The 27751-nt window shown below is 45.7% G+C and overlaps 1 protein-coding gene across 20 annotated transcripts in view; it reads left to right on the plus strand.

Annotated features, from left to right (window-relative positions):
* Positions 1-27751, plus strand: part of PTK2 (protein tyrosine kinase 2) — a 166668-nt gene that overhangs the window by 39840 nt on the left and 99077 nt on the right. For all 20 annotated transcript variants that reach the window (XM_074316377.1, XM_074316379.1, XM_074316376.1 and 17 more), the window contains 2 exons: positions 8945-9171; positions 19623-19789. In XM_074316377.1, coding sequence (XP_074172478.1) covers positions 8977-9171; positions 19623-19789 — 362 coding nt within the window. In that variant the 5' untranslated portion in view covers positions 8945-8976. The remainder of the gene's footprint in view (positions 1-8944; positions 9172-19622; positions 19790-27751) is intronic.

The raw sequence follows: 27751 nt of genomic DNA on the forward strand, positions 1-27751 counted from the left end.
TTTGGAAACTCCATATTTTTCTTTTATAGGGCAAGGTATAGGAGAAAACTCTAAAGAAACACTTGCACTTAATTTGTTATTGGATTTAATAATACGTTTCAAATATAGCGGATATTATCATAGCAAGAATGGTGCTCTGTTCCCTTCTTGGACAAGGATTCCTGATGCTGTGACTTGTCACTGGCAAGGTGCTTTTTAGGGCTAGGGTGGTGCTTTCAGTGAAATGTGCGGGTCTGGCAGGCTCTCCGTTTGGAGAACAGTCGTACTCGGTGCTCCCTTCCTTGGCCTTCCTTCACAACTGTCATCGTCTCCTGCAGGCGACTTTGTGTCAAGGGTCTTCACATTTATTATCTCAACTCACAGGGGAGGTGTTGTTACTTCTATAGTAACTTAAGAGTCATGTGGTTGTGGCAGGCACAGTTCTTAGCATTACTGGGCGACATGTAGACCTTAATCAAGACCCTGCTCAGATGTCACTGTCTGTGAAGCCGGCTCTGAGACTCGCCTCTGCTGTGTCATGTCCAGCCTTCTGCAGTTACAGGATCAAATCCCATATTGGGCTCGTTCTTGTAAATGTTTGTGTTTGTGATTGCGGTGAAGTGTTAGCTGCTTTGGTCTCCAGGGGTCTTGCCCAGAGTAAGTCAGTAATCTGCTCGCGGCAGTTAATTCCATCTCAGTATTCTGAGGGACGCACTAACCAGCGAGTCTTCAGAGCCATCACAGTTGAAATGCTATTGTATAATAATAAGTTATTTTCCCCACGTGGGTTGTCTGCTTATATAGCTTTAAAAAACGTCACGATGGACATTTCTAGTAAAAGCTAGTACGAGAATGCTGATGTGTTCTTGTTCTCAAGATTGGGGGTCGAGTGATGTGGAGCAGGCTTTCTCGCTCCACAGTCCCCGGAATCCTGTGGCGGCTTTTACTCGGCCTGGCAGGACATGGAAACGTTCTCTCCTGAGGAGACTGGTCTACGAGGAAAGGAGAGTCTGACATTCGGGTCTCAAGCTGATTGGCTGCTTCTCAGCGCAGGGCTCGTCCTGCCACCGTCCTGCACGGGTTCCTTGGCAGACAACCCTTTGTTTAAAGGCACCCTCTGCTTTCAAAACGTGAGACCAAAACCGAGAGATGTACAGAGAAAACGGTTCACAGGCCACAAAGATGAAACAGCAAACAGAAGGAAGCTAAGAGAACGAGGTGAAACATTTAATGTCAGTGTCGGATCTCCAGAGAGCTCAGGAGACGGCCTCTGTGAAGGCCCCACAGAATTCTTTAAAAGTGCATTCGAGAACAAGACAATTAAGAGAGCAGAGATCAACTCCGTGTGGGAAGCATTTGGAAGTAATGGGGAAGAAACTTCTCAGAAGGTGGACGGGAAAGACAAATGGAGGAGAAAAGAAAGAAGTGAAGGTGATGACGCATAAGGTCCCGCATCCCAATAATGAGAGCGGCAGAGAGAGAAACAGGATAAAGACATCAAAGAAACACCACAAGAGCATTTTCTGGAACCAAAGGATAACGGTTTCTGGATCGAAGGCTCCCAAATACTGAAGCTCCCTTCATTCTGGCGAGAGCTCAGGCATGTCGGCCTGTTCCCCAAACTGAATTCATCCTGCTTCCTGCCCCCTCCTTTCCCTCTTGTGTCTCTTATTTAGCGAATGGCATCACTTCTCACCCAGTTGCCCAAGCGGAAGAATGGCTGCTGATTCCCCCCCCCCCCCAGCTGTTTCATGCCGTTTTCTAATTGTTTACTGGGGCAGGGGGTAATCGGGACCCTGTTACTCTCTCATTTTTGAGTCTCAGGTTTTCTCTCCCGTATATTGGGATTCATGTTTACTTCCTAGGATTTGTATCAGGATGAAATTAAATGAGATAGCATGTATAACAAATCCGCTGGTACCTGACGTATTGTCAGTGTTCAGTAAAAGGCTTTTTGTTTGTGTTTTTGTTTTTCACCTTATAATACTTGACTCAGTTTTGTCTTATTTCATAGAGGCTAGACATGTGCTGTCTGTGAGTAAAACTGTCGTCATGTCCTCAGTGAACATCTGCAGAATCGCCTGACCTGGCTTCCAGCGACTGTTGTGTGGCCTCTGTGTGCCGGCCAGCAGGTCAGCTGGAAACCCCTGCTGCCCCTCAGTGGCCTTCGGGCTTTGCTCCCCTTTGCAGCAAAGTGCTGGGCGTTCCTTCTGCTTCCTGCACTGCCTTCTTTACCCACTCGGGACCCCCGTCCCCACCACAGTGCACTGAAACCACTGTCTCGGGGTCACCAGGATCTCCTAACCTGCCCAATGCTGAGAGTCTGCTTTTGACCAGGTAGTGTCCAGACGACACATCTGTCTTCTGGAAACATTTTCTGCCTTTGTTTCTAAGCGCTCACTCCCGGTTTGCCTCCTGATCTATTGGCTGCCGCTGGTTTCCTCCGGTAGTTCCAACGTCTCTCTCCTGTCTCTAAATGTCACAGGGGGCTAGACTCAGTTTTCAAACCTCCTTCTATTTGGGAAGTGACTTCAAGGGGGCACAGACATGAAACAGTTAAAAGCGATGGAGGGATGGCTAGTGCTTGCCTGTCTCTAAGCCCAGGGCTCTGAGATGCAGGACAGAGCGGCCTGGAGCCCATCACAGTGGGTCGCGGAGTCAAGGTTGGAAGAATGCCAACTTCAGAAGGTACCAAGGCCATTTGGGAAGAAGGCGCACTAACTCCCTTGGGTCAGATGTGACGGGAGAGCACAGAAGCTTTGGAGCTTGTGGAGCCGAGTCCTCCTGGAATATCAGGAGGCATTGAAGAGGTGCTGTCTGTATCTTCAGGGTCCAGTGGGGTGACGGAGACAGCATGTGCTGTTCACGTTACTTCTGGGAAGTCACGTGGAGGTCCCACGCTCTCGCACAAAGTGAGAACCAGCTATGCTTACGTTAGTCGAGGACATGCTTTATCTACTGCTAACAAGCCATCCCAACACAGTGGCTTAAAATGACGAGAATTCATTGTTTTGTTCAGATCCGTAACCTGGACAGGGCTCAGCTGGGGCAGCGCATCTCTCCAGGTGGTTGTAGCACAATTGGGAGCCAGAGGGTCCACTTTCAAGGTGGCTGTGTCACATCCTGTGTGGCTCTGTCTGCACAAGATGGCTCGGATGGCCATGCTGGCCTCGGGAAGCTCAGCTCTTCTGGGGCTCCTCGGCCTCCTTGTAGCATGGCGGCTGGCTTCCATGAGAGCCCAAGAGGACCCAGGGAACCTGGGGTGCCTTTCCTTTCTCTCTTCTGGTTTCACCGTTTACGATCTAGCTGAGGACGTTAGAAGCCCACCCAGGGTCAAGGGGGAGGGATGCAGACTCGGCCCCTTGAAAGGAGGGTGTCAGGGTCACACTGGTGGAAGAGCAGAGGGAATGGGAGATACCGTTACAGCTACTTTTGGAAAATACAAGTGGCCGCACTTTGATCTTATAATATTGAACATCTAAGTAATTTAACGTTAGCTTCTCTGTCTAGCAAAATCAGTATAGAAAATGTAGGATATTCAGGTTAGATGTTTTATGAGCAAATAAACTGAAATCTTGTGTCAAAGAATGAAATCAGGGAGAGGAAAACTTTTACGCCAGCCTAGTTTAAGGATTTACTTAAACTAGGATTATTCCCAAATTATTAAAAACTCTTCAGACTTGTTTGCCTAGATTTAAAAAAAAAAAATAACTGTAGTAATTTACAGTCTTTGCTTCTCTCATATTCTGGCAAGTACCTCGCGTTTTCTTAAAGGACCAGCGTATTTCAGGCCTGAGGGTGCTCTCTCGGTGGGCTCTCTGTGTCAGTGAATATAAACTCGGGAACTCTGGACCAAGATGCACATTACGGTCCTTCATTTCTCTCCCGTGGTCTCGTGTGCTGTTTTATGGAGCATTTATGTCAGATTGGGAGCTGAGCCCCTGAGTGAGCTCCAGGGTTGTCAGCACCTTGTTTCCTCACACCCTGACTTGGGGCTGCCCTGCTTCTTGCAAGAGAAGAAAAAGTCGGGCGCCAAGAACCCTTGAGATGTTTCCTCTGAACTAACGGGAGACCTCTGCGTTGCGTTTCCATAAGCACTTGCAACCCCTGTTTCCTGCCGCGGCCGGGCTGAGAAGTTGGGCCTCGCAGTGTGGTAGCAGGCGGGGGTGCAGCTGGAACTGCTTCCAGCCTAGGGCAAAGTAAGAGCAGAATTTGGTGGACGCATCTAGAACCTTTACAGCAACCTGACAGTAATTTTATGTTTATTGATTCTGACGATAGAAGTTTTGTGCTTGGCTTTTGTATGTCTTTTATTTTTAAATTTCACTTCTCTAGAAATTCCTTTTTATTGTGTTTTACAAAAGTATTGGTCTATGACAGGTTGGAAAATAAAACAAACTGGTCCTTCACCACTGGCAGTTTGAGGAGTATGGGTCTAAGCCTCGGGAAAACTGGTTGTTTCAGTTTTTAAAATTTTCATTTGCTCTTCTTTGATACTTTGTTGAAAAAGATACTCTGTAATGTGTACAAGTATCAGACTCCCAAGTTTGGTTAATCTCAAAAAGTTACAAAAGATACAACTGGCCACAGCTGAGAGAAAAGCTACAATTATAGCCAAGCCCTGAGAGAGCCAACCTCTGACCTCTCCTCGGTGGGTAGGAAGCTGAAGGGCTTTGACCAGTTGGAGATGGAATTGGCAGCCCCAACTGCACAGCTTTAGCCATGGGTCAAAAACACATACAGAACCGCAGCAACAGCGCAGAGAATTCTGTTCATTGTTTGGAGAAAGAGGAGTGAGTGTAGCAGACAGCAGCTCTGGGCTTCTCATCCGCAGTGGAGACCATCCTCAGACTCACTCACCAACCCGTGCTGGTGTCACTGCCGAGAGGTGACCCAGAAGCCAGCTCTCAGCCTCCTCCAGGCCAACAAGCAGACAGACACGCATGCCACCAACGGAGGAGGTGGGTGTTGCTGACAGAATCAGATGCAGAACTACTTCGAAAGGTCAAGAAAGGCTTGATGGTGAAAATGTGGTCAGTTGGAGAATCATAGCACAAGTAGGATTTTGAAAGCAGGTGAAAGCACTAAACTGTGCAACAAAATCACATTCTATCGGGGAAAGTGCTTCACTGGTACCACAACAATGGTTTATCTTCCAAGCCGCTGCGGCTGCTTTCTGAGCACGTATGAGGGGTTTGCCCTCGGTTTGGGCCCCGGAGGTAGCTCGGGTTGGGTCGTGGTTTGGGGTGGCTTCTGCCTTGCTGCCTCAGTACTGAGTAATTAGTGATGTTTCACCGTGCGTGTTTCAGTCCTGCCCACTCGGGAGGCGCGCGGTTTCTTTTCAGGAAGAGTTGCCACTGTACTCTCTTTAGTCTTCCTTCCTTACCGAGGTCGCGGCGCCGGCAGAGCCATAGGGGCTCTTGTTCCATGATCCAGCAGACCACTAAATTCATTGATTAATTCTAATAGTTTATCGACAGATTCTTATAGATGTCCTTCGTACGTAATGGTGGAGTCTGCGGATGCTGATAGTTTTATGTCTTCCTTCCTAACCCTCTTTTTACTTCCCTTTGCCCCTGGCATCTGGCTCAGACTTCCAGAACAGTGCCAACTACACGTAGAGCTGCTGGGGGCATCCGGGACTTACTCCCGGTCTTAGGGCCTGTGGGATGGGTGAGGCTGCTTTTCCACCAGTTCTAATTTTAATGTAGACACTGCTCATCAGATTAAGGAAATTTATTCCGTTTCTACTTTGGTAACAATTTTTTTTCCCCATGGATGGTTGATAAACTCTGTAAGATGCTTTTTCTGTACATATTGAGGTAGCTATGATTCTTCTCCTTTCTGAAAATATGGTGGATTACATTGATAGCTTGTTTTAAATTTAAGATTTTATGTTTTTTAAGCAGTTCCTGGTTCACGACACAGTTGGAGGGGAGGGTACAGAGGGTCCCCATTGGCCCCTGCTCCGCGCGTGCACAGCCCCCCGATGTCCACCAGAGTGGTACCTTTGTTACAACTGATGGACCCACACTGACACGTGGCTGTCACCTCAAGTCCATAGGTGACCTTACGGTTCACTCATTCTATGGGTTTGGACAAATGGATAAAGGTGTGTATCCATCATGGGATCGTACAGAGCAGAGCAGTTTCACTGCCCTAAGAGCCCTCTGTGCTCCCACCTGCTCATCCTTCCCCAACACCCCGACCCCCCAGCCTTTGCATCCACTGAAATGTTTACTGCCTCTGGTTTTGCCTTTTGCAGAATGTCCTAGAGTTACCAGCACGCAGTGTGCAGCCTTCTCAGACGGGCTTCTTTTACTTGATAACATTCATTTAAGGTCCTCCGTGTCTTTCCATGGCTTCACAGCTCATTTCTTTTTAGCGCTGAATAATGTTCCGTTGTCTGGATGGACCACAGTCTGTCTGTCTGTCACCTCCTGAAGGACATCTTGGTGGCTTCCAGGCTTTGGCGATTCTGAGTAAAGCTGCTGGAAACATTGACTGCTTTTTGAATATTTAGCTGCCTGTGCATTTCTTGAATAAACTCCTCTTGGTCATAACATATAATTTTTAAATGTTACTAATAAAATTTGCTAATATTTTGTATAGATTTTTGTATCTGTTATTTTATTATTTTTTAAATTATATGTTTATTTATTATTAGTTTCAGGTGTACAAAGCAGCATAATGATGAGACAGTTACACCCCTCGTGAAGCGATAACCCCAACAAGTCTACTGCCCTCTGACACTGCACATGCGTAGCTATTACCATTCCATTGACTCTATTCCCTATACTGTACTTTACATTCTGTGACTATATTTTTTAAAATTATACTTGACATTCATTATTACTTTATGTTAGTTTCAGGTGGACAGCATAGTGGTTAGGCATTTATATAATTTATGAAGAGATCCCCCGATATGCCTAGTACCCACCTGACACTATACATAGTTTTTACTGTACCTGTTTTTATAAGAAATACTGGTTTGTACCCTTTCTCATAGTGTCCTCGTTAGGTTTTTGTATCACTGTTTTGATGGTTTCAACACAAGCTGGGAAATGTTCCCTACTCTCTGGAAGAATATCCATAAGATTAATATTATTTCGTCCTTAAATTGTTATAAGAATACAAATATTCCTTTGTGGGAATTTTAAGTACAGATGAACTATTTTTAGTAGAATAGGTCTATTTAGATTTTATATTTCTTGTTTCAGTTTTGGTAGGGGGTACTTTGCAAGGAATTGTGCGTGCATCTAAATTTTCAGATTCATTGGCATAAAGTTGTTCATAATATTTTCTTATTAATATATTAATGTTCTATTATTACCTCTTATTACTTGTTAATCTCTTATCTGTTCTCCTTCACCCTCGATGTTACTAGTTTTACCCTTCCCCCCTTGATTAGCCTAGTGAGAGGTCTATCGTATAATTTCAGTTGCATTATTCTTATCAGAGAAATATGCTCAGTGTGTTCAGCTTCTAAATTGTACTGTTAGATGTTAATACTCAGGTCATTGATTTCCAATCTCCATTTCTGAAATATGCATTTAAAAGTATAGATTTTAATCTAAGCACAATTCTATCTGCATCCATCCAGTTTTCATACTTCTTTTTATTGTATCATTCAGTTCAAAATACTTTGAGCTCCTTTTTGGCTAATGAGTACTTGAAATATGTTGCTTAATTTCCAGACAATTGGGGGGTTTTCTAGTTATCTTTTTGTTGTCCAGTTTAATGCTAGACACAGAACATACTCTGAATAATTTTAGTCCTTTGATATTTATGAATCCTTCTCTTTCACCCAGCATGAGGTCAATTTTAGTAAATATTTTGTGTGCCTATTTAGTAAGAATTTCACCTGCAAAGATGAATTGCTATTGGGTGTAGTGTTTTCTGTGTCCATTAGATCGATTTTGTTTATACTGTGTTGTCAGGTCTTTATGGTGTCGGAAGTTAGAAGGGTGTAATCGGCTTTACCTGTCTTCCCCTTAGCTCCCTCTGGGCTGGCTTTCAGGACTGGTGACTGTCTCAAGGGGACAACCAGCAGAGAGGGGGACTCAGTTCTTCACCCCGTCCTTCTCACCGGAATCCTGGGCCCCTTACACACATGATTTGGTCCCTCACTGCCAAAAGCTGTGCGGTTTCTCTCTCACGAGTGGCTTTCTCTTGGATCTTCAGGCTCTTAGAGGCACAGAACTGGCAAATACCCTTCAGGAAAAGGACGCTGTCACCTGTTGTCTTGGTTGCCTCCGAATGCCTGGGACCCCAAACCTTGCTGGCGTTGTGTTTGAGTCTGGCTTTGCTGGCTTCTCTCAGTGGGAGTTCTAGTCTTGCCCAAGCGATTCCCTCAGATTCAAATGGAAGTCCTCCTGTTGCTCTTTAAAAATGCAGTTGTTGATGCTTTTTGGTTTTATTTTGTTTTCTGTTGTGACGTGTCTGCCTCTCCTGCAAAGTGACTAAGCAGAGAACCTTGTTTGAGCTATAGTTTTTCATCACGAATGCCTAGTATATGTAATGACCACTTACTACATTTCTATTGTGTGAACAAAGAACTTGCATCTCACGTAGAAGTTTTTAAAAGTATACAGTAAAATTAGTATACTTCGTTTTTCTATGAGATCTTCCCACAAGTTTAAAGCTTGTGATTAAAGGAAAGGGGAAAGCTAAGTTACATTGTTTGTAGATAACTGATTTTTTTGACAGAGCTGAAATAGAACCCTTGGCCTTTTAATATTTTTTATGCCACCGCAAATCAGGCACAGCTCTGGGTGTGGGGGCGGTGGCGGGAAACACTGATTATTTTGTGGGATTAGGTCCCAGCTCTCCTCACGCTCACCTTCTGTGTGTAACGTGTCAGAGGGAGAGAATATAAAACAATCTTGTTACTGTAGGTATCAACATCACATTTTAACCCGATTTCAAATATTGTACTGTGAAAATTATTTTGTTTGTCTTACAGAATATGACAGGTACCTAGCATCTAGCAAAATAATGGCAGCTGCTTACCTCGACCCAAACTTGAATCACACACCGAATTCAAGTACCAAGACTCACCTGGGTGCCAGTGTGGAACGTTCCCCTGGAGCGATGGAACGCGTGCTAAAGGTCTTTCATTATTTTGAAAGCAACAGCGAGCCGGCCACGTGGGCCAGTATCATCAGGCACGGAGACGCCACTGACGTCAGGGTAAGTCTGCTTCCCTAGGAGGCGTCTTCCGTGTGTGTGGAGGTTGCACGTCAGGGGTACCCACCAAATAGAGATGGGAAGTAATAGTGTGTGTCCCCGTATTACAGCGGGGTTAGCGTTTTATTTATGATACTTACTCAGCTAAGATGTGACTGACCAGAGTTTCGATTGTTGTAAAATGTCTTAGGAAAATAATAACTGAATCATATGTATTATTCATATAATGCCATCGATTTGTTTTTCACCCCTGATTTTCTTTTTCATTCTTTGAAGGGTAGAAAGAACTAACGCAATTAAAATAGCCCCTAATACTTACGAAATAAGAAAGTTATTTTCTAGAGAGTGTAACTTTGAAGGTATTTGCACGACTCCAAATAGGATAGTTTCTTAAAAATTGTTGAGTAGCTTCTATGTACCGACGCATGGCCGTGTTCTGGGCCTAGGAAAGGCCCTGGTAGGACAGCTCGCAGTCTGCTGGGGGAGCGACCCCGTGGCCTGACCACAGTGCAGTGCAGAAGGCGCTCCCCAAGGCCGTCCAGGAGCCGGCACTGCAGGAGTGGTACTGGACATGGGGTGAGTGGGCGCTGGGGATAGAGAACCGGGGGAGAAGCACTCCTGGCAAAGGCTGCTGAGAGCCGCACTGAGGGGCACTGTGGTTTCAGAAAACTGAGTTCAGTGTGTAGATGTTCAGGAAGTGTTTACTGTGATCAGATGTTACGCCTCCTCCTTCCTGCCCCCTCCACATAGTCCAGACTCATCTCGAAGGAGGACAAGTGTCCAGTCACTGGGAGGAACACATACGTCTTTTCCCCCTTTGTTTTTATAATAATGAAAGTAATCAATTTGCTACTCTTTCATTTACATGTCTTAACTACTTTTAAGCAAAATACAGGGAATAGTAGAATTTAGATTTCAGTCTACACTGCGATATTACATTTGAATTATATCTAATTTTCTGGTTACCTCTGTAATATTGCAATACTGATTATTCAAATGGATTAATTATTAAGAGGAGACTCATTCGGGATCGAAATATGCGTTAATACCTGTTCATATAATGGTTTCTCTTCATAAACGTTTTTGGAAGCCTGCTGCCCCTGTCTAGTTTTTCTGTAGTTCTGTTTTGTATTTAGCCTGATAAACACAACCGCTTGGTAGAGAGGCAGCCAGTGTTCTACCTTCACGTGAATCAGGTGATAATTGCAGAGAGACTTTGCAAGTGGAGCACTTGTGGGAAGGTTCTTAGTGTATGTTCTCGTCTTTGTGAATTTCAGATACAATGAATGAGGAAGTATTTAAACCATTGCATGAGCCTTAATAAATTCAGAATATTTGTACAGGAGGGGAACCTTTCAAAGATTATGAATTTGAAAAGACATTTAGCAAATATTCAAGATTTACTGTATCTGATTCACCGTGGAGAGAGTCCGTGGTGAGTGTGCCGTGGCTTTAGTGCCATACGTGCCGCACGAGTGGTACATGGAGAAAACAGCTATCGCTAGGCACCTGTCAGCTCTCACAGCCAATGCTAGGAACTCACCAGATAGCACACGTCCATCTGTGAAGGAAAAGTTATAAATTAGGTCCAAATACGTAAGTTATGAGAACGTACTTCTCAAACTTGGATGAAGATCACCACAAGCAAATCTGTGGCCAAAAAGCAAGTTGTTTCATTTCATAGTAATTGGTAAATGTTTGAAATTTAATTACCCTTATCAGTTGGTGATTTTCAACTTGAGGCAGAGAAGTCTCAGTTGGCATTGATCTACCACAGTGCTTTCCTGGAATAGCGTGAAATCCACACAGCACTGGGTCAGTGTGGTAGAAACTGGTATTATTCATAAAAACCCACTTTCAGCGAGTGCTATAATGTTTGAAAATGTAGCCTTTTTTTACTTTCATTTTTTTTATTTCAGGTGTACAAAACAATGTAATAGACATTTCACCCCTCACAAAGTGATAACCCCCGTGCCCCCATCTGTTGCCCCTCTGGCATCGTATATACCTATTACAGTTCCATTGACTCTATTCCCTATGCTGTGCTCCACATCCCGTGACTATATATATATGAAATTTTAGTTGACATACAATATTATTCAGCTTCAGCTTCAGGTGTACAGCGCAGTGGTCAGGCATCTACACTGTCCATCAAGTGGTCTCCCTAATAAGACAGGTGCCCATCTGACCCACTGCAAAATCTTTACAACATAATTGATTATATTCCCTAAACTGTCTTTCATATCCCTGTAGCAATATTGTAGTTACCGCTTGTGCTTTCTAATCCCTTCCCTGTCTCCCTAATTCCCACCCCGCTGAAAATGTAGTCCTTTAATTGTAAATTAATGAATGGATGCATCTGCACCAAATGGCACTGAAGGGCACACCTATGACATCTTTCTCCCCAAGAAGAGACATCAGAGGAACCCTGTGGAAGCAGAGACTGGCCTGCGCTGTCGGGCAAGAGTGAAATGGGAGAAACGTTTGAGGGCCTGATGGCTTTAGAACAGAAACGGGGTGGGGGGAAGTTAAGAGTGGACGTGTGGTCACTTGGCAGAGAGAAACGGACCAATGTGACGGCAGCAGCGCGGAAGCCTTGCCACTGTTTTCTGAAAGGACAGAGCTTCTTGTTGCCTGGAGTTGTGAATAAGTAGATCCAGGTGTTGCCTCTCGCCCTGCATGGCCTGGGATGGTGGCCGTGCGCTGCGGTTCAGCTCGCAAATGTGGCCGCTCTCAGCTGATGTTCTGTGGGTGTGAAAACACACCCTGGATCCCAAAGGTCTAGTGTGGAAAAAGGATGTGAACTATCTCATCAGTCATTCAATATGAATGCGTGTCGAAAAGATAACGCTCTGACACATTCAGGTTAAGTAAAATGTATTATTAAAATTGAATTCACCTGTTTCTTTTTACTCTTTTTTAATGTGGCTACTAGAAATTTAAAATGACATGTGGCTTGCGTGAGATTTCTTCTGAACAGTTGTGTTCTGTAGCGAATAATTATCAGAGAGACTGGTTGACTCAGAAGAACCAAAACCTTTGGAGAAGTTGAAAAATTTATTTTTACCAGGAAGATACCTGGATCCTGTAATAGTTCATTACAGAGGTTTTATTTTTCATGCTTCAATTAATAAATTTTACTCCTTTTACATTTTTATGCCAATTACACACATTAATTAGCTTACATGTTTGGTTGCTGGAAGGATTCACAGAAATTCACAGAAATCCTTTTGATAGGCAAAGTATGCAGAACAGCAACAGCAGAGAAACGGTACTCAGGATGAGATCTGGACGTCTCAGGCGCGGGCCTCATAGCCTTGGACACTCAACACCATCACTGGCCCACAGGGGCGCCTGGGTGTGAGGAGGTCTGAGCCTCCGTGTGGTGGGGCTTGTGAGACGGGCAGGTAGGCACCTTCCATCTAGTTAACAGCCTCGACCTGTGTAACTGCCAAGCTCCACCAAAATCAGGTGCGAGTCATAAATCCAGTTATGATTACTAAGCAACTATGATGGGCCCGTATGTTCTACCACTAAGCGGTCAGGACCCATGGCTGCAAACCTCGCTTATCTCGGCCGTAGCGTCGGCCGAGGGTCGGTACCGTGCTCCAGGCACCTTTGGCGATAAGTACGGGGTCATCCACAGGAGCCAAGATGACTCCGTGCTGGACAGTATCGAATCGGATTGGCCACCCAGAAACGTTGTAGTGATGCTTCAGAATAACGAGAGGAGAGCAAATTCCAAATTCTACCAGAGAAGTCCCCTGCTTGTGGAGAAGAATGACATTTCCATCAGACTTTTCATCAGTGATGCTAGATGCCAGAAAACATTGGACTGTATCTTCAAGGGGCTCTGGGAAAGAACCGTATGTGCCTCAGAAGCATATACCTATTAGAATACCAATCACAAAAATGTGGAATGAAGTTTTCCGTAGAGAAATAAGGATGGAGAAAGTTAATACCATAGACTGTCTTTGAAAAAACAATTAGATGGCATAATGGAGCATGAAAAACGGTGAACCCAGAAAGAAACCTTCAGGGCAATGGCTGCAAGGGACAGCGGTGCCCCTTGTACCTGCCGTCCCACAGGTGTCTTCCTGCATCTCACGTGTCGTACATCGTCATGGGCTCTCAAGGATCAGCCAGCCTCTGCCTCGTCCACAGCTGCACCCCCGTCTGACTGGTCTCATTCCGACCTTTTGATCTTAATGCCACCCAGTGGCCTCAGTCCCTCTCTTCTTGGCCTTCCCACTTCTTACTACAGAAGACCTGCCCAGAGCTTCGGTCTGGCGTTTCCCCTTCTAGTTGCTGTGGCCCCTGGAACAATGTATTCCTGCTTTGCTTACACCCTACAGTACGTTAACTGACTGCGCACGTCGTCTTCTTGACCTCCACTGCTGGGTTGCTTCCTTCCAGCCACCGCCATCTCTCTTGTACATTGTCACGTGGCCTCCTGATGTCCTGCCTTCCCCACTGCGCCCTCAGGATGCTCACAGCCCAGCAGCCAGAATGACCCTGTTAAAACGAAAGCCAGAGCACATCGTTCCTTCACGCAGAACCTTCCAGAGGCTTCCTGCCTCACTAGGGTGACGTTCAAGTCCTTCAGGGGCCCGTCACCCTCTCCTTTCCTGTCATGCCCGGTGACCTGTCCTACTCGTGCCTCGCTTTACTCTGCGCTTCCTGGACTGTTTTTCTAACATCCACTGTTCTAGTCAGTAATTTGCTCAAAACTCCAAGAAGTCCCCATTTCTCAGAGAAAAGCCAGATTCCTGCGGTGGCCGACAGGACCCTCAGGCCCTGGCCCCCGTCGCCCACTGTCATCTCATTTCCCACGCCTGCCTCCTTCTGCCCAAGGGTGTCCGTCCTCCACCTTTTCTGTCCCAGCACCTGGCTTGTTACATTTTCTTGAGCTGATTTTTCCGTATTGAAATTATCTTGTTTCTTGATTGACTGCTCATTTATTTTCACTTTCCTCCACTCAGCTGGCAGCTGTGACAGCTGGGACCTGTCTGCTTCATGGCGTGTCAGTGGTGCCTAGTAGGCACGCAGCCTGTGCTCAGCAGACACTTCTCTGAATGACTCCATGATCTCCTAGATGACATGGAGGATTTCTGAGAGAAATATAAGTTAGGAAAGGGAAGTAGAAAGCCTTAATAGGCTAATAACCACAAAAGAAATTGAATTGATGGAGATTACACCTGTCCAAAACCATGCCTGGCCTTACTGATGTGTCCATCAAACCCTCATCCCTACCTTACCATTCTGACTGTTTAAATCGCAAGGCCTAGAACAACTCACTTTATGCTCTGACACCAGATTCAGGCAAGTACGGTGTAACGCTGCAGTTAATTTCTTGGGCAATATTCTCATCACATTCAAAACATCTTCAGATTTATTAGCAGGCTCAGGGAAGTTTTGTAAACAGGTAGCACACTCTCAGGGTTCAGTACCGCTCTTGAGCCACTAGAGAAAGGCTGACATGATTACCTGACCCCGTAGTAATAAGTAGACAAAGTGTGTCCCCCCCAGGTAGTTTGTGAAAAGGAGAGTGTACGTGGTTGGGTGAGTATTAGCTATTGGGACCAAGCTGTTAGTGGATACAGCATAGCAGTGGAAAGCAACGTTCTGATCCATTAAAATCAGCTTTCTGGTTGGAGTGGGAAAATGCACAAACAATGTGGGATTCTGTGAGTTTGTGGAAGTTAAAAGAGTTGTGTGCAGAGCTGTCTTGTGCCAAGAACGACTAGTAGCTGCAGGGGAAGGAACCCTTCTTTCAGGCTGTTCCCCTGAGTTCAAGCCCAGACGGAGGCCTGGAGGGTTTGCTGTTAGGTGGCATCACTCGATGTAAATGTCAGCGGTTCTGTCTCATAGAGGAGCGGGAGAGCGCACCCTTTAAAACTGGGACGTTGATTATTACGGATTCAAGTAATTGTGGTGCCAGAGAGGACTATAAAGTCCTTAGAAAGTTCAGCTATTTCCTTAATGGATGGAGAGTGTCACATAGGAAGAGAGGTAGAAAGAAAAACCTTAAGGATAAACAGACCCAAAAGCAGTGTTGAGAAGGGGAATCTGAGACATCAGAGCCTGAGAAAGGAGAATTCTGTGTCCCTTATTCCTTAGAGATGGTGATTGTGGTAGCAGAATAACAGCCCAAAGATGTCCACACCCTCATCCCCAGAGCCTGTGCACGTGTGGCCAGGGCTAAGGCCTTGAGATGGGGAGACTGAGTCCTTAAAAGCAGCAGACTTTTTCTGGCTGTGGTTCCGAGGCGGTGACAGCAGAAGAAAGGTCAGAGGCAGTGTCACTGGCTTTGAGGATGGAGGAAGGGGACCGTGATCCGAAGAATGCAGGTGCCTCTCGCCCCTGGAAAAGGCCATCCTGGAACCTCTAGAAAGGAGCACATCCCTCCTGACACCTCGATTTTAGCCCAGAAAGACCCATTTTAGACTCGGGATCTGCAGAAGTGGAAAGTAACGGGTTTGTTACAGTAAGCCCCTTGGGTTGGGCCATTTGTTACGGTGTAGGAGGGAACTGAGAGAGCAACCGCTTTGTCTCAGGAGCTTTAGGGGAACCCCTAGTGTGCTGCTGACCCAAGAGGGGGAGATGGACGGGCTTTGGATTTCCGGGTCCTCCTGGTAACTGAGTGATGAGAGCCTCCGGTCGGTACACGTGCCATCAGAGAAGAGCTGTGGGAACTGGCTCATTTTCCAAACGTGAAGAATATGAGGGAAAGAAACACAGAAAAGTAACCACTGGACATAGTGAAACATGAGTCACTAGTGATGATAATACTTGGTCATTCTTAAGAGGAAGTAAAGAGACAAATAATATGTGTGGTCTTAGGTATCTCTCCTAGTAATAAAGAAATCTTGGTAATTACCCGTGAGACGATCGCTGAAAATACCAAATATCCCGTTTGTCTTGCCCCCCTGCCCCACCTTCCCCACGGACTGACTAGCCCTTTGCATGTGTTTGTTATCATGACTTCCCTCCTAGGCTCTGCCTTGAGGGTGACAGCGTGTCTCAGCCGTCACGGTGTCGCCAGCACCATGCGCACACTGGTTCTCGAGATGTTCCCTGAACGAATGAGTGAATGCGCATTCACAGATGGATGAACGGGAAGGGGAAGGTTGCATGGCTTCTTTCTGCCAGTGCGAAAACGTCACTGCTTTTCGAAGCGCTGTCTAAAACTTAAGTGCCAAGTTGAAGCAAGCAAATCATAAAAAAGAACTTCTAGAAACAAACAAAATTGCAGCCTCATCTCATTAGCAAGTAGTCAGGGAAATGGAAATTATAACAACAGAGAAGTCTCCCTACCCCTTTTGTTGGTCCATCAAGTTGGTAAACATTTTAAGGTTGATTTCAGCCGATATTGGCATGGGATTGTCTCTAACGTTATGTGTCACGTGTAATTGGGGTAGTTTTGTTGGTGGGCATTCTGGCTGTATTATCAGAATGTCACATTCTGAGTGGCTTTTGACCCAGCATGTCTGTTTCTAAGCAGTGCTTGTATGTATGTGTGACAACAGCTAGAAAGATGTTCACAGCATTGCATTTGCATTTCCACCTCCCTTTCTTCCCAAAACATGGACGTGAAAATGCACCCACCTGTCCCCCGTCAGCTGTGTGCGCTGTGCTGCGCTCCTGACACGCTGGACGCACGATGCAGACATTGGCTGCTTTTATTTTCAACCTTAAGGAGAATCCTTTTACTATGACAATTTAATCAGGAAAATTGTGTGTGTCCAAAGCTTGGGGTATGATACAAACAGATAAATGGTGATTTCAGAGTGGCCAACTATTGTCCTGTTTGCTGCAGGACCAGGTTGTCATGACCTGCAAAGCCAGGATGAGAAACTTTAATTTAGCCACCGTTAGAGGCATAGCGTACCCCAGGCCTGTTAGCTCCCTAGAGACAGCCAATTTTCTAACTGTATGTATGCCCGAAATAATATATACATGCATGTGTGTCTGTGTGTGTGGTTTCCATAAAGTACTGTCCAGTATGTATGCCTCACTAAATAGTTCTCAACGTTATTTGTTCGGTTACCCAGAACCACCTATTTGGTTTTCAGAATTATTTGAGTTCCTGAATATATGTATTCAGCATCAAATGTTTATGTCCCTGGTGTAGTCATAATTTTGGCTGCTGTTCATCCACACTGAGTTAGAGATGAAATTTACAGGGGTGCTAGAGGATGGGAAATAGGACAGAACACAAGATGGAGATAGAATGAAAAAGCAAAATAGGAAATAAAAGGTGTCTGTTACTGCCTTTCAAGTGTTAGTGGAGAGTGAAAGTTGTGGCCTTGTTTAGTCACGAGGTGCCACAGCACAGGAACGCTTCGCCATGTGAGCCCAAAGCTGAAATCGTTCCGGGTGTCGTTGGACAGTCTGATCAAATGAACTGACTAAAATCCTACCTGCTCCGTAAAACCCCAAGACTGGGAACCCGCTTTCTCCTCAAAGCACCGCAGTTCTGGACTGGGCCTGTCTCGTCAGTACTGCTTCTCTGCAGATGGCTCCTGGGCAGCCCCTGGAGGTCAGAGGACAGGACAGTAACCTTTGTGAAGGGTTGTGGGGTGGGGGGCACCCAGAAATGTGGCGTTTCTCCTGGGGTGTTGATGGCCAATGCAAGCGTCAGGATGGTGTGTGCCCTGCATTTACACACTGCGTCTGGGCGCGGAAGGACAGACAGGTGCGCTGGGACGGACAGGTCCAGACGTGAGGTGTGGCTGTAACAGGAGAAAGGCCGCTCTGGAATCGACAGTGCCAATGAGCTGTTGTGCAGTAAGGAGATGCCCTGTGCTTCAGCAAGGGTGACGGCTTGGTGTGCACTCGGAGTGAGCTGGCAGGGCTGAGACACGCACACAAAGGCACCTTTGTGGGGCTTTGAAAGAGGCGCCAGCTCCCGTCCTTTGCAGCTCAAGGATTGTGTGTTGGCAAGGAGAAGCTGCAGAAGGCGCGTTGGAGAGAACTACTAGAAAAAGATGTCCCTTCCCTTAGGCACGTCTCCCACCCCCAGCGCGCAAGATTTGAAGATGAGCTCAGGCTGGATTTCCGCTCCCACTGGCCCCTCGGCTGGGCGCCCTCACTCAGGGCACAGCCTGCACTGTCGTTCGTGGTGGCCCTGTCAGAAGTTCCTGGCCTTGAATCCAAAAGCCAGAAAGGACGTTTTATGCCTATCTCAGTTCCACCCATCTTTCCTGTCCCGTGAGAATTCCTCTTTATAAAGCTACCTTTGACTCTTCCCGCCTGGTCCTTTGTTCACGGATGCCACGTTTGCTCCCTCCCTCCGTCCTCCCTCCGCCAGTCTCCTGGGCTTGATACAGACCTTGTCCCCGGGCCTGAGCCGGCTGAGAGGGAGGTCGGCCACGTGCAGGTACCAGGAGCGCAGCACACGACTTGCCGTCCGTGTGACACACTGGGTGCCGGTCGGTTTCTGTGTGTAGTACGTGCCATTTATCTGTTCTCCTGGGAGGGCTGGGGCATCATTAACTGCGTTATCAGCAACATCATGCTGTGAAAAAGGAGTATGTACAGTGTGTGCGGGAACTTGTAAGATGTGTCGTACGTTTTAAGTTATATTATAGCCTCAGTGAATTGCTCATTTTAAAAAACCCATGATGATATCTTTAGTAGACATTTTCGTGTTAATAATCAGCATCATTAAAACAACTTATTAATGGCCTGAGAAGTTGAGAAGATTGTGGGGAGAGAGCAGCACACCGTGTAAGGGCGGCGGGTGGTTTCCATCGTATTTCCAAGTGAGGTCCCCGTGCGCCCAGTCACAGACACACACGTGGAGCTTCTGCACCTGTGCAGGTGCAGGGCCAGAGTCAGGTGTGCACTCCCTCCAGGGAGCCTTCCCTTCAGAGATTATCTTCACCTCATGGGCCACGTATGTTGGAAGCATCAGATTTGGGGGCTGTTTTAGATTGCTCTGTATTCTTGTGCAGAGAGCAGACAGATTGGTTAGGCCCTACCTCGAATAACTTGTCCTACATCATCCAAATTATCAGAAACATGGCCTTCATCGTATGTTCCTAAATGTGTGCTTTTTAAAAAATGGTTTTAGTTGCAGCCTGGTCTCGAACAATACGCTGTCCTTGGTTTAGAGAGTGTGGCCCCCTCCTTGGGTCTGGTCCTCAGCAGGTGACGCCTGAAGGGTGGGAAGTTGGGGGATGGTTCACAGGGGGAGCTGCAGAAATGTCTTTTATGTTTCCATGCCTTGTTTATCAATCAAGAAAAGGGAAGAGCCACCTTTTGTGTTTTAACTTTGCCTTGTTCATAAAAACACTATTGGAGAAAAAAGATTCCTCAGTAAAATGATGTGATTTATTTAACTTGTTTACCAAAGATTTCTGATAATTAACGAAAAGAAATGAATGTTGCATTAATTTCAGCATGCAGTTTTTGTTTATAACAGTCGTTTTTGTGGGGGTGTGTTTTAGGGCATCATTCAGAAGATAGTGGACAGCCACAGAGTAAAGCACGTGGCCTGCTATGGATTCCGCCTCAGTCACCTGCGGTCAGAGGAGGTTCACTGGCTCCACTTGGACATGGGTGTCTCCAACGTGAGGGAGAAGTATGAGCTGGCACACCCCCCAGAGGAGTGGAAGTAAGATCGCAAACCTACTTTGGTGTCGCTCACACTTGATTCGTTTTGGGTATTAAATCACGCACACGAGGATGAATGTCTGTGCTGCATTTTCACCCTGATTGTCCTATGACCTCCGTGTCCAGCTGGTCGGTAACTCTTAACCATGGGGTCTGCCTTTCTCTTCTGCACTTCCGCTGAGTCTGTCCTTGGGGCACCTTTGACTTTTGAGTGCTTGAGCCTTCTGGCCACGCTTCCTTGCTGGTGCCACTTTGTTTCACCCTCTGCTCTCAGAATGCCAGGCCTGATTCTTGGCCTTTCTGTTCTGTGGCATCGTTTCGTGCAGCAGGACTTGATCTGCCCCCGGGAGACCACACCTGATTGTCTTATTATGGGTTCCATACCTTGCTTTACTGTGCCCAGGGGGATGTGTTTGGCATTCACATGTGACATTAAATTAGGAGGTGATCTAGTGATTCCTGCTGACCTTAAGGAAACGGAAATGATTCACGGTCAATTAAAAGACTTCCCGACAATTGACCTTTCTCTGGGTCTCTCCTAATAATTTGTTTCACTATTATGTAAACTGACATGTTAGTTGGAAATCGTACGTCTAAAACACTTACATCGGAGTGAAATATAACTTGTAAAAATGGGGTTGTCGTGTTGCTCAGTAAGGCTGCAGGAAAAAGGGACGGTAGACGGAAGAGGGCGTCAGGTGGCGGCGGCTCCAGTCCAGGCACCCACGTTTGTCCCTTAGAATAGAGATTTTTAAAGAAAAACTAACATGTTTAGGTTCTTCAGTCTCTAGTTGAATAAAATCTTATGCCGGCTACAGAATTTAGCAGAGAAATGTAATTGTACTTTCAGATTTATCAAATAACTGAAACCGAGTGAATTCCATGATGGTACAGTTTGCTTGGTTAACATCAATGGCTAGTGAAGATTTGACCTCCAACTATTTTGTCAGTTAATCGAATAAATGTTTAACAATGAAGACTATTCCAAAGTGAGTTATCTGACACAATTCTGTTATCCTCTTATTTATATCAACACGTCAGAGCCGTAGGTCATTGTAATGATATTCTTAGTGCTCTATAAAATGTGGGTTGGATGTAAATCTGAGTATGTGAGCTTTGTTTTTGTTTTTCTAAGCCCATTTATTTTACTTTCTTTCAAGTAAAGATGAGTAGGCACTACTTTCTCTGATGGGGCCTGAATTCTCAAAAGTAAGGAAATGTTGAACTGGGGTGGGTAGAGCTTCCCACAGGCCGACCCTGCCCACGTGAAGGGCGGGGGTGAGCTGGTGATGAAGACACTTAGGCCGTCACCATGGAGGGGCTGCGGAGAGTCAGGTGCGGGGCCCGCTCCGTGCTGGTTATTACCATGTGCAGGTTTGTCCTTTTTACAATGTCTATTTCATTTCATTCTCCCAAAACCTTATGAGGTAAAGACTATTGTTACCCCTATTTCACCGATGAAAACAGACACGACAAAATGGATTTAAGTTGTATAGCCATGGTGGTTTGGGACACAGCTTCGACTTGGATTTAGCACGTTTTTAAAATCAACATGCCTTTCTCAGTAGGAATAATGTAATCTTAGGCTTATAAGATTAGTGAAGGTTGTGTGGAGAGTGGGTGGGATAATGAAAGAGAATGTGAGCCTCAGTGGATATCATTGCAGTGTTTTCAAGGGTGTGAAGGGTCAATACTGATTATTTCAAATATTTAAAAGGAGAGGGAATTTCAAGTGTCACTAATGAAGAGGAGACTATCAAAAATAACCAAGCAGATTTGGGAAAGAACCAAACAGAAGTTCTAGAAATCATTAGATAGATAGAACAGCAGATTCGGTATAGCTGAAAAGTTAGTAAACAAGAACGTGGATCCAATGAAACGCCCAAAGCGTGGCTCAGAGAGATGAGCAAATGGGAAGTAGGACAGCAAGTGTATGTCCCATGAGGCATGAGAAGACCAGCCCGTTTCTGCGAGGAACTCTAGACGACGAGAAGAAGAATGAAGAGGAGGAAATAATCCAGAGATAATGGCTGAGGATTCTCTAGAATCCATGAATGACACATGCCTCCTTAAATGTAGGGTTAACGTAAGATCCCAAACAGGGTTAATAAAACTAAGTCCACACTTTGGCAGAATATAGTAAAATAATGCTGTAGAAAAGAAAAAGACGATGTTAAAAGCAATCAGAGAAAAATTCAGATTTCTTTCTCCACGGCAATAAGAGATACCAAGAAAATAGTGGACTAATATTCAAGGTGGTGAGAATGAGTAACTGGCAACCTGTATTTGTCTGCCCAGGGACTTGGGGACACAGAGATATTTTCCTTAGAGAGTTTACCGCCACAGGAATCCCGTACAAACATTTTTCCTTCTGGAAAAAGAATGATTTCTGACGGAGGGTTTCATTTGCAAGAAGGAATGCTAGCAAAAAAACTGGGTAGATCTAAATAAACATTGGCTCTAAAAACAAATAATGATAAGAACTGACTTTTTTATATTAAAGTAGAGCTCAGATACTGAATGTGTGTCAGAAGAGAGGTGGTCAGAACTAAAGCTCTGTCAGCAAAGCTTTAAAATTCTATGTTAGGGTAACAGCTACTGCATTAGGGACAGATTTGACAGCTTAAACAGTAGGTAGGTAAGTAGGTGTTAGAGAAATGCAGCAACCAAAAGAAGGCAAGAAATGGAGAAAAAGAAAGCATGGGGAAACAGGATAAAGAGGAATCACAAATGAGATTTTAGAAATAAATGCAAGTATACTAACCAAAAATGATCAGAGGTGATTAGTGTGTGATTAAAAAATACATTCCAGCTGTCTGCTATTTATAAGAGCTATCTAAAACAGTGATGGGCAAACATTTTTCTTTGACTTACAGTGAGAAATATATTTTACCTTTAGATCCAGTACACATGTAGATGTGTGTATATCTTAGAACTATTTATATGGAATGGATCTACATATATCCCACAAAACCATACTTAACCTTACTATTTACACTAAAGTCTAAGGTTTTCTCTTCAGTGTCATTCTATTCTGTTCTACTTCATTTAGGTAGTTGGTAGGTAGGTAGGAGGTGGGTGGGTAGATAGACAGACAGACAGACAAAAGAATTTCACTACCCATAATGGGGTGGCGGGGGTGGATTGGTATTGCTCTATTAATATTCTATGAAAAAAGTTTAAAGGCAGAAAAGCCTTATTAGGGATATAGAGCACACTAATAATAATAATAATAAAATTCTAATTTCACCAAGAATTTCGTAAGTATAGAAATAGCTATAACGCCTTAACTTGTAAATTCCTAAAGACATTTCTCAAAATGTATAAAGCAAAAATATTAATAGAAGAATAAAGCTTACCTCCTAACAATTAAAACAGAAGGAACACAATAGTAAGTAAACAGTTTTTAAATTATGTGTTTATTCTTTCTAACGTGGAAATACAGGGTTGTGCACGTAACAGTACATTAATCAGTTTAAAAACACATCCTCAAATAACTCATGGTTCGATGTACAAAATCCAGCTTGCGGAGGGTGTGGCTTTAATGTTTTGCTCTAAACCCCCAACGGGCTCTCTGTCGTCCTGCAGGCCCCCGGCTGTCGCTCCCTCTCTCTAAGTACTTTCTTCACGCAGCCTCCGGGATCCCGGACTGTCCTGGTGAAGGGTTTCCTCCTGTGTTGCTGATCGTTCAGTCTCTGCTTAGCCTGTAAGTTTGGGGCTGCTCTAGGGACGCCTTTCCCTCATTCCACTCTCTGGAGACCTGCCTTTGTCACTGAATTCACCCTTTACTTGGCTGACACAGGGAACCGTAAACAAGTGTGGCAGTAACCCAGGCAAAAGACCTTACAGGTGGACGACTGGGAAGTAGTCGCAGACGGAGAAGCGGCCGTACAGGGCTGTGCTTCCAAGGCGGAGCTCACGGGGTGTGCTGGTGGGTCGTAAAGTGTAAGCATCCGGTGAAGCGTGTGCCTCATGCATCGCACCCGGAGCCAGCCCCGAGTCTGAGCCCCTCTCAGCGCTCGTCTCCTCCTGCAGCCCCCCCCTTTGGAAGTGCCGTTTTCTGTTTTCACAGATACTCGGGTTTGCACCCGATTTGATGGCGTCTTCTCTCCTGCCGGCTCCCGTGCTGGTTTAAGAACAGCCCCCACCTCTTTTCTCTTTCTGCCTTTGTCTTTCAGAACTTTTCACTTGCCCCACTGGTCCCTCTGGCTCCCTGGTTCTTGAACAAGCCAAGTGCATCACTCCTTGGGCCTTTGATCTTGCTGTGACTGCCGACTATGCTCTTCTGCCATGTCCAGCGTGGCTGGGACTCCCGCCATCAGGGCAGGTGCTCCCCGGGGGCCTCCCCGTGGCTGGCTCCGCCCACTCTGTCTGTGGACCCCACTGCCTCCTGGTACCTTCTTCCTCCTCAGGGACCTTGTTTCTGTCCCTGCTCTGGTCCTGGGTCTAGTTCTGCCTGGTACTAGCAGGTACTCAACAAGGAAACTAGTGAAAATTGAATCCCTGATAATGACGTTGTAAAGTAAAGCGCGAGGCAGAATAATCCGAAGGTGTGTGACTTGTACTGAAGTAGGAACTGAGCAGGGCTAGTTCATGTTCGTGAGACTGTTCCCACGTTTACACACGCTAAGCAGACATGCTAAGCACTTGGCTTCCAAAATGAATTCGTATCACGAGAGTCTTCTCCAGGAGGTGTTCTCCTTCTGCCATTTCAGGAGAAAGCTGAGGCTCAGAGACACGTGATAACTTTCCCAAGGTCATGCAGCTGATGTGGGTGGCAGAGTGGACACCGAGTCCAGATGTTCAGCTGTTCCTTCTCTGCTCCTGTGTTAGATTTGTAACTACAAGAAAGAGAGCATTCTATGATTTGTTTTCTCGGGCCCGCAGACATGTCTCTCAGTTCATAGGTGGGCCCGTGAGGGCGTCTGCAGTTCTGCTTTAATTCTGAGAAGTGAGATCTCCATGTCCAGAGGGAAGAGCTCCACTCAGAGAATAACTGGGTTTCAATTTCCGTGCTGTGCGGCTGGAGCATTTTTTGTGTGGAAGATGTTTTACGCTGTAGGATCTGGCGTATTGTTAGCTCAGCCTGAGATACACACTCGTGCCCTTGAGTGTTCTGTTCATCAGATGCCTCAGGAAGCGGGCGCGCAGCACATGTTTACTCCTACCTGTCTCAGGCAGGATGGCCTGACCGATGGCCAGGACATGTCATTGGTGACAGGAGGGTTGGTTTGATAAGTGGCTATTCTTATAGGGAGAAGAACAACAAAATTAGATCCTACCTCAAACGATACACAGAAATCCACTTGAGATCAAGTTTTTAAAAAGAGACGTTTAATGAAAGATGTAGTTGATTGTCTCTATGGCCCTGGAGTAGGAAGATTTTCTTAATACCCCAAAAATGTTCACTGTAAGAAGAAAGAATGGCAAATTTGACTTTATTGAGATTAAGACATTCTGTTTGTCAAAAAATATATTTTTAAAAATATATTTGTAATGTAAAAACCAAGTTGCACCTGGGAGAAGATATTTGCAGTACATGTAATCCACAAAGGTGGCTCCTAGAGTTCTGAGCAATATGCAATCTGCAGCCACTCTGTAATGGGCAAGAGACATGAAGAGAAAACAGGTTTGGCCAGTATTCCTGGGAAAACACTGTCTGCGTCATTTGTGATCAGGTAGGGAGATGTGGTCCTGTCTGGATCATAGTGAGGTTCTGGGAGGTTCTCTGACAGTGTCAGTAGCTGGAGAAGTTGTGGCTCCAGCAGGGTCTCGCCTGCAATGCTGGGGAGAATGTAAATTGGTAAACCGTTTGGGGAAACAGCGTAGCGTCCCCTTGAAACTGAGTCACACGTACCCCACCGCCCCACTGCTCCACTCCCAGTTCTGTACGAGGCTGGAGATGCAGAGTGTTCAGGGGCGAACCCGGGACCGTGCTGTCAGCTGTGGACTAACACACGGCGGGCCGTTCCACAGGGCAGATGAATGAACCGTGGGGACGTGCAGCAGTGGGGTGGATCTCAGCCATAACTGTGCAGAAGTCAGCCCAGGACCACGTGCTGAGGGGACAAACACCAGCGCCCCGAATGGAACACTTTAAAATGGTTCATTCTTTGTTATGTGAATTTTCCCTCAATATTTAAAAAAAAAGTAAGTTCTAGAAGAGGAGCTAGCATGATACAATTTTATAAAGTAAAAAGCAAAAGAAACTTGAAACTACTGTTGGAAACACTCCAGTTGAGTAAGGCAACGTGGAAGATAGAAATAAAGTGTCAGAGGGAATAGATGGGCCAGAGCCTTTGCAGGGGGGCAGCCTGCCCCCCAACCTCCATGAGGCCCCAAAGCAACTGGGGTGAACCGAGTCCTGAGGCAGAGTTTGAAATCCCTCACTTAGTACGTGCACCTCCTGTCCCTGCTTCCTTCCTGGTCTGTCCAGGAGCTGGGAGCGGGAGCTGGCCCACCCGTCACTGGGTTCCTGGGAGATCCCAGTTAAGTAGGTGGTGTTTGGTAGGATCAGTCAGCCAAAAAAGTTTCAGTTGCAGAACCATACTGAGTTTACAGAGCTGCACAGTTTTGAGAGATTGCCATCAAACATATTTAAACGTAAAAGTTTTGTATGTACTTTGATAATTAAACTCCGCTTGACTGACTTTTGATAACTAAATTTCAGTTCTCTGGGATCACCTGCGTGGAATGTGCTGTTCCGCTTCTGAGTGGGTTAATCAGTTATAAATAGACTGTAAGAGATTTTGGGGAAACGCCAGCCCTTTCAGATGTTGAATCTGGGCTTTGAGGGCCAGGTAAGAGAAGGCTCTCTTGGCGTTTGAGAAAGTGTTGTGGGGCTTTTGCAGAGCCCCACTTGAAAAAGAAAGCCCTTTTCATTGTTATCAAGATGTGGGTCACGTTCCCTGCCGAGCGAGCGCTGCTCTGTTCCTGCTCTTCAGCAGCTCCTCACTCTGGAAAGAGAGCGCTCCTTTGCCAGACCTTTGCAGGAGAAAAAAATCTTTTATCTAGAGGAAAGGTGTCCTTTTTCACAGATGACAAAAGAAAACGAACACTGATAGTTTAGGAAGTCTTGGGTTGTATTTTGATACAGTTTTTTATGTTATCTTGAAGTGACATTCCATATGCATTTACCTTAAGTTGAAAAGCCAGTCTTTCATTCCAGCACAGAATTCAGCAAGAGATCTTAAAAGGATTTCAAGCGGTAAGGCAGCAATTAGAGGAACACTCTGGCAAGTTTGGAAGTGACACCTTTGAAAAGTAGGATGGACTTCTACATTGGCTGATTTATTAATTAGACATTAATTGGATGGTTCTGCACCAGACACTGACAGCACAAAGATGCGTAAGTTTCCAGTCGTCTCTGGCTGTACAGCAGGTACTTACTGGCCAAGCTGGTTTACAACGGGTTCTGGTGGGTTTGTTGCCACAGCTACAGAACAATCAGTCTCACGTGTGAGAGTTTTTAACATTCTCAATATATATCCAAAGTTGCAAAAATAGCAGCCTCCCTAAATGTTAAAATCTCACAGAAACATAGTACATTATTGAAACCAAGAAATTCACACGGACGCAGTGCTAACTCATCTGTAGACGCACCCCAGAGTTCCCAGTTGTCCAGCAGCGTCCCTTCCCTCTGGTCCACGGTCCACGCCAGAATCCCACGTCGCCTCTCAGAACTGTCACATTTCCTTACGTCTTCTCTGGTCAGGGACGGCTCCTCATCTGCCTTTGTCCATCATCACCTTGACATCTGGGAGGAATACTGGCTGGTCTTTCCCCCCAGGATTGTATTAAGGTTACGCATTCGGGGCAAGAGAGCCACGGCCAGGACGTTGTCCCATTTTATCAGGAACCTGTAATGACACATGACTCCTCCTCCTGGAGGTTTTAACCTGGGTCATTTGGTTAATGTGGTGGCCAGGTTTCTTCTCTATAAAGTTACTCTTTTCCCTTTGTA

This window comes from Rhinolophus sinicus, linkage group LG12 (genome assembly GCF_036562045.2).
Source record: "Rhinolophus sinicus isolate RSC01 linkage group LG12, ASM3656204v1, whole genome shotgun sequence".
Lineage (NCBI taxonomy): Eukaryota > Metazoa > Chordata > Mammalia > Chiroptera > Rhinolophidae > Rhinolophus > Rhinolophus sinicus.